Source organism: Nerophis ophidion, linkage group LG03 (assembly GCF_033978795.1).
Source record: "Nerophis ophidion isolate RoL-2023_Sa linkage group LG03, RoL_Noph_v1.0, whole genome shotgun sequence".
Classification (NCBI taxonomy): Eukaryota; Metazoa; Chordata; class Actinopteri; order Syngnathiformes; family Syngnathidae; genus Nerophis; species Nerophis ophidion.
The window spans coordinates 43,821,143-43,834,940 of NC_084613.1; the positions used below are offsets into that span (position 1 = coordinate 43,821,143).

General features: G+C 39.0%; 2 protein-coding genes across 4 annotated transcripts in view; one reads left to right on the top strand and one right to left on the bottom strand.

Annotated features, from left to right (window-relative positions):
* Positions 1 to 348: 348 nt before the first annotated feature.
* vcpkmt (valosin containing protein lysine (K) methyltransferase) lies at positions 349 to 6,845 on the bottom strand. Of its 2 annotated transcripts, XM_061895286.1 has the most exons (5): positions 6,546 to 6,845; positions 6,335 to 6,448; positions 1,228 to 1,300; positions 1,027 to 1,146; positions 349 to 916 (listed from the first exon to the last, which is right to left on the bottom strand). In XM_061895286.1, exons 1-5 carry the CDS (start codon positions 6,800 to 6,802, stop codon positions 806 to 808), a joined length of 675 nt encoding a protein of 224 aa, XP_061751270.1. In that variant the 5' UTR covers positions 6,803 to 6,845; the 3' UTR covers positions 349 to 805. The 2 variants fall into 2 exon arrangements, with proteins under 2 accessions (XP_061751270.1, XP_061751271.1); XM_061895287.1 differs by lacking the exon at positions 1,228 to 1,300 and having other exon boundaries at positions 1,027 to 1,177.
* A 126-nt stretch (positions 6,846 to 6,971) lies between these two features.
* The window catches only part of msh4 (mutS homolog 4), a 28,667-nt gene continuing 21,840 nt past the window's right edge, over positions 6,972 to 13,798 (top strand). Inside the window, exon 1 of one of the 2 annotated variants that reach the window (XM_061895284.1) lies at positions 6,972 to 7,389. In XM_061895284.1, the coding sequence (XP_061751268.1) occupies positions 7,209 to 7,389 (181 nt within the window). In that variant the 5' untranslated portion in view covers positions 6,972 to 7,208. The remainder of the gene's footprint in view (positions 7,390 to 13,798) is intronic. The other variant, XM_061895285.1, reaches the window with a different exon arrangement.

Consider the following 13,798-nt stretch of genomic DNA (forward strand, 5'->3'; position numbering starts at 1 on the left):
TTCTCTTTAGTATTAATTGTGACCACAGTTTGGGGGACATATTGGTTGTTGCGTTACAGTGCAGGATTGCACACAGTACGCTGCATGACTGACTGCAAGAGGCCCTTGCATGCCTGCGGGAGTATGTGGCGTACTTCATGGTTTACGCCTATAAAATGATTTCCCTTACGCGGAGGAAAAAAGACAGGCAGCAGCACTGGCACGAGAGTTGGCATATGCTTAAGTAAATAAATATTGGAGTACATATTTAAGTAGAAGAATGTAGTTGTTATGTGACTGTAGCTTATAATCACCGAAGCTAATCCTGGTAGTCACGTGACCGACTTCAATCATGCAAAAAATAACAAATTTCTGACTTATAAAATAGTAATTTAATGCAAGCATTCAAATAATTAAAACATACCACTTTGTATGTGTGGCCTTTAGCACCCCCATGTGTTCAAACTAGGCAATGCTTTGACTGTAATGGAAATCACTCTCGACTTCCATCCATCCATTTTTTACCGTTTGTCCGTTTCGAGGTCGCGGGGGTTGCTGGAGCCTATCTCAGCTGCATTCCGGCGGAAGGCGGTGTACACCCTGGACAAGTCGCCACCTCATCACAGGGCCAACACAGATAGACGAACAGTATTCACACTCACATTCACACAGTAGGGACAATTTTTAGTGTTGCCAATCAACCTATACCCACTTATTTATTATTATTATCTTGCAGATAATTAAAAAATATGTTAAACACAGCCCCCAAATAATTACCTATTTACTGAAATCTACTTGATTTTTCCATTCATACACAAATGTCATCTTACAATCTTTGATTTTTTTGGATGTGCAGAATGTGGATGTCTGGACTACTAAACTCTTGGTCTTGTTTGCTCAAAGGGATTTCTTCCCAATGGAAACTTTGTTGCAGCAACTATAGGACGAAAATAAAAGGACCACAGTGACCAATAGGACCAAGGGAAAAATATAAATTTTTACATTCATATATTAAGATATGCAAAACATAGTTACACTTTTCCTCACCTCAAAAAACTGCCTTTCCACTTTTGGGTTGATGCCCTCAGTGCGTTGCTCGTAGCAACAGATGATGCAGGTCTCTGGTCCAGCAAGCTGTTTCAAGGTCTCTGTCAATGGAGCAATCGACTGTGCAGAAGTTGAAGATATTGATGAGGGACTGTGGATATTGTGAAACAAGGGGAAATGTCAGTCTAAATGTCACCCTACCTGCTCGTAATAAATGCAATCTGCCAGAAGGACATAGTCAGGGAATGGCAGGAAATCAGATACATCTTCACCCCTGAAAAACAAATCTCTAACTAACACATGTGGACAGAATATACAATGTGTTGTACATGCAGTGCAGATATAAACCCTATAGACCAGTGGTGCCCAAACGTTTGCCTCCAAAAGCGAAAATGTCCCAATAGTTTGTGGGCCAAACAGCACCACCAGTGAGGAATTTAGCCTCATACCGCCATATTTAAATATAAGTTGTGCACATAATTCAGTTAACATGCAACTCTGCATCTTTTATGTGCATTTAAGACCTCAAAGGATTCAAAAAAGTCATTTTCTGCAGTTTTTCGCCAATTCCAGGTATTGTTCTGTAATCAGTTCTTCCTAAATATTTTATCTAATCGCTTTCAAAGTTTACCCGGACAGATTAGACACATGGAGGTTTTCAGTATGGTACGTGGGAAAAGTATGGCAACCAAGATTATTCTTTTCCATAGAGCGTCAGAAATCACAACTTTACTGTAGAGCAGGGGTCTCAAATTAAAATAAAAACTAGTTACCCTGTGTAGGTCCCAGCTAAGGTTATTATATTACTTGTGGTGTATTCTCTTGTGTTGACTAATTGGCTTGTCATTGGTGGGGTTGTGAGTCACGTGGAGTGTGGTACGTCAGCAGTAGTAATATTAGCTGTTGAGGAAGTGAGAGGGCGACAGGGGATGTCATACTTTGCTGACCGTATTTAGAGCACTTTGATAGAACACATTTAATTTGATAGAGCTCATTCAGTTTGATAAAATGTATTAATAGACGCATTAAGTTTGGGAAGTTATTTTCACTAATGTTTCAAGCAAAATAAATATTTAAAATGCAACAACATTGAAGCGATCCTTTTTGGACATGCCAAGCCGTCTAGCAGGTAGAAATTGTTACCCCGTTCAGCCTCTCGGCGACTATATATGTTTTTTTTGTTGATAGTCCCCTAACATCCTGTAAAAAAATCTATATATTTAACGATTTTAAAAAATGGTAGCTCAATCACCAGAATTTCAACATTATATTTACAGTGGGTTTTACACCAAATTACTGTAAACTGAAAAACGGTACCACTGTTATGTTAAATTCTGGTGATTGAGCTACCAGTTGTTTTTTTTTATCTATCCATTTTCTACCGCTTGTCCCTTTCAGGGTCACAGAGGGTGCTGAGCCTGTCTCAGGTGCATTCGGGCGGTAGGCGGGGTAAACCCAGGACAAGTCGCCATCTCATCACAAACAGACAACACTCACGCTCGTATTACTATTTAATGAAAAATAGTACCACTGTTATTTTTACCACAAACATCTGGCGACCGAGCTGCTACTGTACTATCTACAGTCCTTGTTTTTGCAGTGCATTACTGTAAATGGAAAAATTGTAACACTGATGATTTTACGGTAAATATCTGGTGACTGCGCTGCCAAGTTTTTACAGTAAAACCTACTTACTTTTTTCAGTGGAGCCTTGCGAACATGCCAACAATGACTGTGCAGCTTGAAAGGAGCCAGTATGAATATATGTATACATGCTTTTCATGTGATGTCTTTCATCCGGGTCACGAAGGGTCGCGCGCCATTTGGAAAGGCAAACAATCGTCACGCAGGTTGATTTTAAATAGCTTCTATTCACAGCCAAAAGCACACAATATGGTAGTTTCGTGTTGGGTTAATGGGTGCACTAATCGCCGACAAAGTTCAGTCAAATGTGGATTCTTTAGTATTCCTAGAATTCGTCGCCACGAAGGCGAACTTACACAGAAAATAAGCGAAGATCGGCTAAGGGCATGGTTAGCCAGCATAAATAGGAAAGACGAGCCCTCCCAGTCATCGAAGATATGTTTAGATCATTTTGTTACAGGTAAGCAAACGTTTTAGACAGGTTTATTTTTCTCATATTCAAACTAATTCTACGATATTATTTTTTTACAGGCCCAGAAAACGCAAGTTATTTCTAATATTCTGATTCAAATCCGTTTGAGGACCGTTTAAATATGTACACTAGTAGTCAGTACACAATACAGATTCGCAACTCGGAAGCTCACTGGCACTGACCTCTCGATCTGGAAATCAAATTTGAAGGGTGACATTTACCAAATTAGTTCTGTAGTACCAGAAGTATAGATTTCAAGCTCTATTTATGTGGAACTTTCCTTTTTTATTAGCATGCTCACAATTTTAACATTTGTTTTTCAAGGTAAACCAGCTGCATTGTACGACAGATCTCACCCTGACTGGGCACCTAGTATCAAACTGTCAAGCATGCCAGTACTCACCCCATCAAAGACTAAGACAAAAACAGACTCCTCATTGAAAAGGTATGAAATAAATTGTATATTTTCATTTGTAGAAGGATTTGTGCAACGGTATTTCAATTTAAAGTATTATGTTTTCTATAATAAGCCCTTAAACCTGATCACGTCATACTGCAGTGTACCCCACATTAAATAAGTAAACATTCTTTGGGTAAATGTTCAGTGTCTTTGATTGTAGTAAAATAATTTACGAAGACTTTAAATTTTAGAACGCAGACGGTAGGTCATGGTTGCTGAATTATCGAATATGTACATGTACAGTGTAATATAATCATAAACACAGCCTGCAAGATCCTGCTTTAATAACTTCATTGTGTTGACTTATATTACTTTTTTATTGAAGGTACAAGAGAACCATGGAAAGACAGAACAGCAAAGAGAAATACACTGCAACGAAAGCTTTGGTTGATTTATTTAATGGACCCAGAGCTTTGGACAGTACAGATGCAGGTGACAATATTGAATCAAGACCTGTGTGTCGCTTTTTCAAAGCGGGAAATCTGGACAAACAGTCAGAAGTTTCAACAGCTTCATCATCTTTTGACCCAATTAATGACAGTCAGGTTGATTGCGAAATTCAAAGACTTGCGACAGAAAATGTAATGCTAAAACAACAAGTTAATGTTTCAAAATTCAGTGAAGAAGGTTTTAGGGGACAAGATGAAAAGGTGAAATATTAAACTGGATTGCCAACATTCACAACCCTGATAGCCTTATTTCATTTTGTCAAGGACTTTATACCGAAACCGAGGGGTAATTCGGATCTGGGACAGTTTACTAGATTTGTCATCACATTAATGAGAATAAAGCTAAATCTAACAATTCAAGAATTGGCTTTTAGCTTTAAAACGTCCCCATCGACTGTGTCCAGAACATTTCTCATTGTCAATCATGTTCTATATAAACAACTTAGGCATACTGGCCAGAAAGAGAGGAACTCCAGAAAACAATGCCAGTGGAATTTAGGATGCATTTTGGAAAAAAGACAGCTGTGATAATTGACTGTTTTGAGGTGTTTATCCAGCGGCCCAAAAATCTCCTTGCAAGGGCTGAGACATGGTCATCTTATAAACACAATAACACAGTAAAATTTTTAATTGGAATTACTCCTCAGGGATCCATTTAATTTTATCAAAAGCCTGGGGTGGTAGAGCGAGTGACAAGTTCATAACTGAAAGATGTGGTCTCTTTGAAAAATTACTGCCAGGTGATCTTGTGCTGGCAGATCGTGGATTTGACATTGCGGAAAGTGTGGGTATGTGTTTTGCTGAAGTGAACATTCCTAGCTTCACAAAAGGGAAAGCCCAATTATCTGCTATTGATGTTGAGACAAGAAAAATAGCTCACGTTAGAATTCACGTGGAAAGGGTCATCGGATTACTTAGGAATAAGTATACTAAGTTACCAGTTGACTTTTTAATATGTGATCATGATGACAATCTTACCATTGACAAAATTGCAACAGTTGCTTGTGCTTTGACAAATATCTGTGGATCTGTTGTGCCATTTCACTGAATGTAGCAGGCCAATTCATATGTTAAAGCTACTCAGTCAACACTCAATATAGTCTTCACCATTTGTTTACTTTTTAACAAAGTTGTGTTTAGTCTTTGTTTTAGTAAGTCCCTGTTTACATTTCCAATATAAATCTCCCCATTATACGGTATTACAGTGTTAATAAATCTCGAAATTGCTAGGCTTTGTTTTGTTATTGTCTAGCTGACTCATGGGAAGCAAATATATATCCTTCTCTCATAATGGAATTTTGTGGGCGGGACTTAGCCTAGTTGTTGACCCATTCAGTACAACGGTAGTCAGGTGAGAGTCGTATTAATACTTATAAATGAAAATGTCTTGAAGTTAAACCATTGACTATCATGCGAATAGATTTTCAAGAAACTAAATTCCAGACTTGAATTTTTTGTCGTCATGCTGTACGCATCTTTCACCCAACCATTCACGAACTGGTGGTAAGCCTCGAGTGATTTGAAAGCCTTTAACTCTTCCATAGTATAAGCACTCTTGGAACAAACCAGATCATTTAGAATGTCTATGTATCTTACAGCAGGAAGGCATTTGTGGTCAGCAGTCATTTTAGTTTTACAAACTTCGTACGGATCGATACCAATGCATTCTGTCTTGCTGTCGTATCTTTGTCTCGTTTGTTTATTCAAACCATCTCTGTACCGCTTCTTTGGTGGTTTACTGGCCATTTGCGTTGGTTTTGTAAGATTACTGAACCGGTTTTGTGCAGTGGAATACAGCGAAGCGAGTAAACAATGAGGTGGCGACTTGTCCAGGGCGTACCCCGCCTTCCGCCCGATTGTAGCGGAGATAGGCGCCAGCGCCCCCGCGACCCCAAAAGGGAATAAGCGGTAGAAAAATGGATGGATGGATGGAGTAAACAATGAAAGCTTGCCTCTAAAATTGGACGCACGCAAAGCAACATGGGATGGGGTAATCGAGTGTGAGAACTATGTATTGTTGGCGGGTCAAACGAAATAACACAGGGGGGCCCCACTTTGGGGAGAGAAACAAACTCTACCATCCATCCCATCCATTTCCTACCGCTTATTCCCTTCTGGGGTCGTGGGGGGGGGGGGGGGGGGGTCGCTGGCGCCTATCTCAGCTACAATCGGGCGGAAGGCGGTGTACACCCTGGACAAGTCGCCACCTCATCGCAGGGCCAACACAAATAGACAGACAACATTCACACTCACATATTAAATATAAAATATATTAGTACAAACCATTTTAGTACCTTGGCAGTGATGGATCCATTATGGATGAGTGTGTGGTTGTCTTGGATGTTGATATTCAGGAGGCTCTGTAGATCCTCCAGATCTGTCACACTAACATGAGCGCTACAGTAATCAATTCAGAAAAACACGAAATATGTGTAAGGTGGGTAAACTAATACACAAAAGTAAGACGTATAATTGTATTATCTTATTAACTCACCCGAGCGTTGCTGCCATCAATCCCACCACCCCAGTGCCTGCCCCTAACTCTACCACTCTACGACCAGCCCACAAGTTAACTCCTAAAGATGGATCGTGAAATAGTTTCGTCTCTAAATACTTAGCAAGAACAATGGCGGCATCCCAAACCACGCAACCAACGTCTCCCATATGACACTGATTAACCTTCAAGACGGAGCCGTCGTGTTTCTCAATTTCTCTCACAAAATAGTTGTTGTGGTCGCTATACGCCGCCATGTTAGTCCAGCCGGCGAGAAATCGGAAGTTGGTGTTTGGTATTTTCAAAATAAGAGTGCGACGCGTTAAATGGGACAGAATTTGTGCGTTTGAGCCGCGTCATCGTGTTTGCTATACCGTGGCGTGTTTGGTTTTTTTTTTTTTTTTTTTTGGCGAGGGGTACTATGTAGGTCGTGATAAACTCACAAAATTGTCTAATATTTTTAATTTCATGTTTGATGAGCATGCGCAGATGCGAGCGCCAGATGTCAATTTCTGTCATGGCGCCTGTTAGCTTTTTAGCTAACAGCAGTCTCTGTTGTACGCATCTTTAATTGTATATTAACGTTTGAGAATATAATTATGCGCAGCTGAACCAATAACCCGGGAAATTTATATCATATACTGAGAAAATTTGACATTGACAATGTTTCGTAGCAGCACAGAAGAGATAGCAAGTAGTGACACTTCAGAACATGAACAGACTTGTGAAGTTACCCCAGTTGACAAAATTGCGTTGAATGAAACAACTTCTTTCAACCCAGTTTCCACTTCAAGCTCGGATGGAGGCAGTACTCGTTCGAGCAGTGGCCCATCACGACCTCCAGGTAATTTTAGTGATACCTCGGTTTTTGGTATTAACCCGTTTCAAAGGGTCTGTAGAAAACCGACTTGTTTTCCCCATAGGACATCATGTAAATTAATTTAATCTGTTCCAGACACCCACACATGTTAACACAAAATCCCTTTTATAGTGACTATTTATAGTTTTACGTGCATAAAGCCCAGTGGCCGGCCATGCTTTTCCCACCTAGGCCTTCAGTAATATCCGACTTCAATAATTACCTCTCAAAATACCAGTATTTATGTTTTTTTGATTGAAACTTTTATTAGTAGATTGCACGGTTCAGTACATATTCCGTACAATTGACCACTTAATGGTAACACCCGAATAAGTTTTTCAACTTGTTTAAAGGCGTACTGAAATGAGATTGTTGTATTTAAACGGGGATAGCAGGTCCATTCTATGTGTCATACTTGATCATTTCGCAATATTGCCATATTTTTGCTGAAAGGATCATCGACGATAAAGTTCGCAACTTTTGCTCGTTAACATAAAAGCCCTGCCTTTACCGGAAGTCGCAGACGATGACGTCATCCGTTGATGGCATCTTCACATTGTTTTTAATGGGAGCCTCCAACAAAAAGAGCTATTCGGACCGAGAAAACGACAATTTCCCCATTAATTTGAGCGAGGATGAAAGATTTGTGTTTGAGGATATTGATAACGATGGACCAGAATTAAAAAAAGTAAAAAAAAACGCGATTGCATTGGGACAGATTCAGATGTTTTTAGACACATTTACTAGGATAATTCTGGGAAATTCCTTATCTTTTTATTGTGTTGCTAGTGTTTTAGTGAGTTTAACAGTAGCTGATAGTCGGAGGTGTGTGTCCACGGGTGTCTTGACGCCAGTGTCTCAGGGAAGTCGACAGCAGCTTTATGGACCGCGCAAGCTCAGCTGATCTCCGGTAAGAAGCGACTTTTTGCCACAATTTTCTCACCGAAACTTGCTGGTTGACTTTCAATCGGGATCCATGTTCACTTGACCGCTGTGATCCATAGTAAAGTTTCACCTCCGGGAATTTTAAACAAGGAATCACTGTGTGTTTGTGTGGCTAGAGGCTAAAGCTTCCCAACTCCAGCTTTCTACTTTGACTTCTCCAATACTAATTGAACAAATTGCAAAAGATTCAGCAAAACAGATCTCCAAAATACTGTGTAATTACGCCGTTAAAGCGGATGAAATTTAGCTGTCTGTGGGTGCAGCGCTCATATTTCCTAACAGTCCGTGACGTCACGCGTACACGTCATCATTTCGCGACGCGTTCAAAAAAAACTCCCGGGAAATTTAAAATTGCAATTTAGTAAACTAAAAAGGCCGTATTGGCATGTGTTGCAATGTTAATATTTCATCATTGATATATAAACTATCAGACTGCGTGCTGGGTAGTAGTGGGTTTCAGTAGGCCTTTAAGTCGGGGTCCAGGTAAGTCAAAATGATCATGTCTCTACATCAGGGGTCACCAACCTTTTTGAAACCAAGGGCTACTTCTTGGGTACTGATTAATGCGAAGGGCTACCAGTTTGATACATTTAAATAAATTGCCAGTAATAGCCAATTTGCTCAATTTACCTTTAATAAACAAAGGTCTCTCTCTCTCTCTCTCTCTCTCTCTCTCTCTCTATCTCTCTCCCTCTCTCTCGCTATATATATATATATATATGTATTTCTGTCTGTCATTCCGTCGTACTTTTTTTTTACGGAAGGTTTTTTGTAGGGAATAAATGATGAAAAAAACACTTAATTGTCAAAGCGCTTTGAGTACTTTGAAGGTAGAAAAGCGCTATACAAGTACAACCCATTTATCATTTATTTAATTGAACGGTTTAAAAGAGGAGAAAACACGAAAAAAATGAAAGTTTAATTATGAAACATAGTTTATCTCCAATTTTGACTCTTTAAAATTCAAAATTCAACCGAAAAAAATTAAAGAGAAAACCTAGCTAATTCAAATCTTTTTGAAAAAATTAAAAACATAATTTACGGAACATCATTAGTTATTTTTCTTGATTAAGATTCATTTTACAATTTTGATGACATGTTTTAAATTGGTTCAAATCCACTTTGAAATAAGATTTAAATTGGATTCTACAGAATTTCTAGATTTGCCAGTATAATTTTTTTGAATTTTAATCATAATGAGTTTGAAGAAATATTTCACAAATATTCTTCGTCGAAAAAACAGAAGCTAGGAAGGAATTAAAAAGGTGGAAAGGTATATGTGTTTAAAAATCCTAAAATCAATTTTAAAGTTGTATTTTTTCTCTAAAATTGTCTTTCTGAAAGTTATAAAAAGTAAAGTAAAAAAATAAATTAATGTATTTAAACAAGTGAAGAGCAAGTCTTCAAAATATTTTCTTGGATTTTCAAATTCTATTTGAGTTTTATCTCTCTTAGAATTAAAAATGTCGAGCAAAGCGAAACCAGCTTGCTAGTAAATAAATAAAATTAAAAAAATAGAGGCAGCTCACTGGTAAGTGCTGCTATTTGAGCTATTTTTAGAACAGGCCAGCGGGCGACTCATCTGGTCCTTACGAGCTACCTGGTGCCCACGGGCACAGCGTTGGGGACCCCTGCTCTGCATGATCATTACTGGGGAAATACTATACAAGAACACATTTACACCCTACCATGTATTGATTTACATTAACAGTGTACTAAACGGGGTTATTTTTTTCATTTAAAAATAAACTAAAAAGCATCAGCAATTAAAACAAATACCTTAAATTTCACTGCTTGGCTTATGCAACTTCCAGTCAATAAAGTTTGATTCAAATCACACACTTCTCAAATATATATTAACTGCCCTGACCACATGATGGCGACAAATAAACCTGTAACAATGTTAATTTAAAGGCCTACTGAAACCCAGTACTACCGACCACGCTATATCAATGATGAAATCTTAACATTGCAACACATGCGAATACGGTCGGTTTAGTTTACTAAATTGCAATTTTAAATTTCCCGCAAAGTATCCTGTTGAAAACGTCGCGGAAGGATGACGCGTGCGCGTGACGTCACCGGTTGTAGCGGACATGTTCTTCCAGCACCGATCACGGCTAAAAGTTGTCTGCTTTAATCGCATAATTACACAGTATTCTGGACATCTGTGTTGCTGAATCTTTTGCAATTTGTTCAATTAATAATGGAGAAGTCAAAGAAGAAAGGTGTAGGTGGGAAGCGGTGTTTTGCAGCTGCCTTTAGCAACACAAACACAGCCGGTGATTCCTTGTTTACATTCCTGAAGGTGAAGCTTTACTATGGAACAGAGCGGTCAAGCAAACATGGTTCCCGACCACATGTCAACCGGCAGGTTTTGGTGAGAAAATTGTGGTAATAAGTCTGCTCTTACCGTAGACATGAGAGGAGCTTGTGTCGTCCTGCAGCTGCGGACTCTCTTACCTCCTCCCATTGGAGACGCTGGCCGTCACCACACCCGTGGCCACACCCCTTCGACTTTCAGGTACCTTATAATCTCACTAAAACACTAGTAAAACAATAAACAGAAAAGGGATTTTCCAGAATTATCCTAGTAAATGTGTCTAATAACATCTGAATTGTTCCCACTGCCCTCGCCTTTTTTTTTTCTAGTCCTTCACTCTCACTATCCTCATCCACGAATCTTTCATCTCCGCTCAAATTAATGGGGAAATCGTCGCTTTCTCGGTCCCAATCGCTCTCTCTGCTGGTGGCTATGATTGTAAACAATGTGAGGATGTGAGGAGCTCCACAACCCGTGACGTCACGCGCACATCGTCTGCTACTTCCGGTACAGGCAAGGGTTTTTTATTAGCGACCAAAAGTTGCAAACTTTATCGTCGATGTTCTCTACTAAATCCTTTCAGCAAAAATATGGCAATATTGCGAAATGATCAAGTATGACACATAGAATGGACCTGCTATCCGCGTTAAAATAAGAAAATCTCATTTCAGTAGGCCTTTAATGACCAGCATGACACACTTTAACAACAAGCGTTTACAACTTTTAGTTGCAACAGAACAGCTACTATCAACAACTTGTGATCTGATTGGCTATGTCAACTGTCTCTCAACTGTGTGTGTTCTCTACCATTAATTGATTAACGTGGACCCCGACTTAAACAAGTTGAAAAACTTATTCGAATATTACCATTTAGTGGTCAGTTGAACGGAATATGGACTGTACTGTGCAATCTACTAATAAAAGTTTCAATCAAATCAATCAATCAACCTCTAATTCATCGCTAACAGTCCCGATGATTATCCAATTACAGGAAGTGTAAGTGTCACTTTCAAAGTGAGGCCATCTAGAAGGCCTTACTGACAACAACTAGTGATCTGATTCGCTATTGTAACTGTCTATCACTGTTTGTCCCTTGTTCACTGACAGTGCACAAACGCCTGCATTGTTGATTCTAAAGGCGTCTGGCAGATTTCGTACAGCACGGCAACATAAGATAGCTGAATTCTGATTGGATACAAACTAAAACTAGAAACAACAGCACTGGAACAAGCATAATATGACATGAAGAGATTATGAATAATTTTAGATATTAAGGGAAGGTAAATGAATAATTGTATCTTTAATTATGATCATGATTTCTGGTTATGTTAGGCCAGCACAAAAGGCCTTGTTGGCCCTGATGGCGCACCACTAATAAAGCAATACGAAAATGCATATTAATGACAAATGAGGTAGGCGAGACAACTTTGCTCTCTACAAGGCTACTGAGGACGGGGTCACATTACCTTTGTAGCAATCAGTATGTATCCATGCACTAAATTAGTCCGATATCCCAAATTGCTGGCTTTAAATAAGCCTCCGACTGTCACGTCGGGGTTGCAATATTTTGAGGTGGTATTTTCCCCAAGATGCAGAAGGACATCTGGAAGCAGTGTGCATGTAAGAAGGATGATTTATTAAAATAACAGGGCAAAGGATGTGAAAAAAGATAAACGTGCGGATGGCACAAGAAGCTATGCCAAAGCATAGCAATAGACTAGCCAACAACGGAGCAAGAAACTAGTAATTCTAAACATACATCCTAATAAACACCAAGCGTAAATGTTGCGTGTTGTGAACAACACTGCTAGGCAGAGTATGGTGCGAGGTAGGAATAAATAACTCTTTGATGAGTGACCGAGAGCAGGTGAGCATCCTGCCCACTAATCAGAGGCAGGTGACAAAATTCAGATCTCATAGCAACTAAAAACACAACCAAGGGTGCTGAAACACCATTGACCCACAACTAAGGAAATATCAAACTAAACAAAACATGACCCGAGCAACGGATCATGACACCTACAGCTAGTGATGGTCAGATAAAGCCTCATTAGGCATTGAACCACTTAAGCCATGGGTTCGAGAATTTGTAGTCGCTTCGGCACAAGACTCCACCTGCTGGTCAAAAGTATAATTACAAACAGCTCCATGTTAACCACATAATGTGTGATACATGGAAATGTTGCATCTACTATGGCTGTTGGAAATGACAATGAATCACAATAAATGTTTGCCAAAATGGTTTTGCCAGGTAAACTAACAAAGTGTAATAAAATGTGTTTTATGTGTTATAATTGTAGTGTACTGTATATATGTTTGTATTTTGCCAACATATATAATCATATGATAGGGCAGATTGTATATTGTTTTAATGTCACCTTAATCAAATGGCATAAGGAGGAAGATGGCAATAACTCAGAAAAAGATGTATAAAACAGAGGAGATAAGTTATTTTTTTATTTTTTTTTTTAGGCAATTTTTTCTTTAAAATTTTTTGGACAAAACTTCTCCAACATTCAGCTATTGATTTCTGGTAGCTGGTTAAAATAATAAATACAGAATGTGTTACTGTAATAAATGCAATTTTTACAGTGATAAACACATTTGAGAACTGACGTTGCCGAGAATCGAACCTACGTGTGGAATAAAAGGGATAGACGCGAACCAAATGTTATGTTGACGTTACCGATAGTAGGTGTTAATTTAATATTCATTACATGGATATTGAGATTGTTGTATCGATTCAGTTCGTTGTCCTTCTTTGATTTTAATTCCATTAAAAATATATGTATATTCTCTATTCTTCAAAACCCCACGTTTTTAATGAAGCTTTGGCGGTTTATGAGTTGTCGAGTCTCCCGGCATATCTAAACCGCGTCCCGAAGCGGTCACATGGCAACGAATCTTCACACGTCATCATTTCTGGCTCCTCCTCTAAATTAAGCAAACCTCGATACGCGCTTCATGGAAACGCTCTCTCCATTACTCGATACACGCCTCGAAGCCTAGGCACATTTGGTCCAATCACCACCTACAGCCTGTTGAAACACCTTAATCCGATCGTGTTTGGATTTTGCAAAATTGGACTAACACACCTGGATTATGCGTTTATAAACCAGGTCTGTT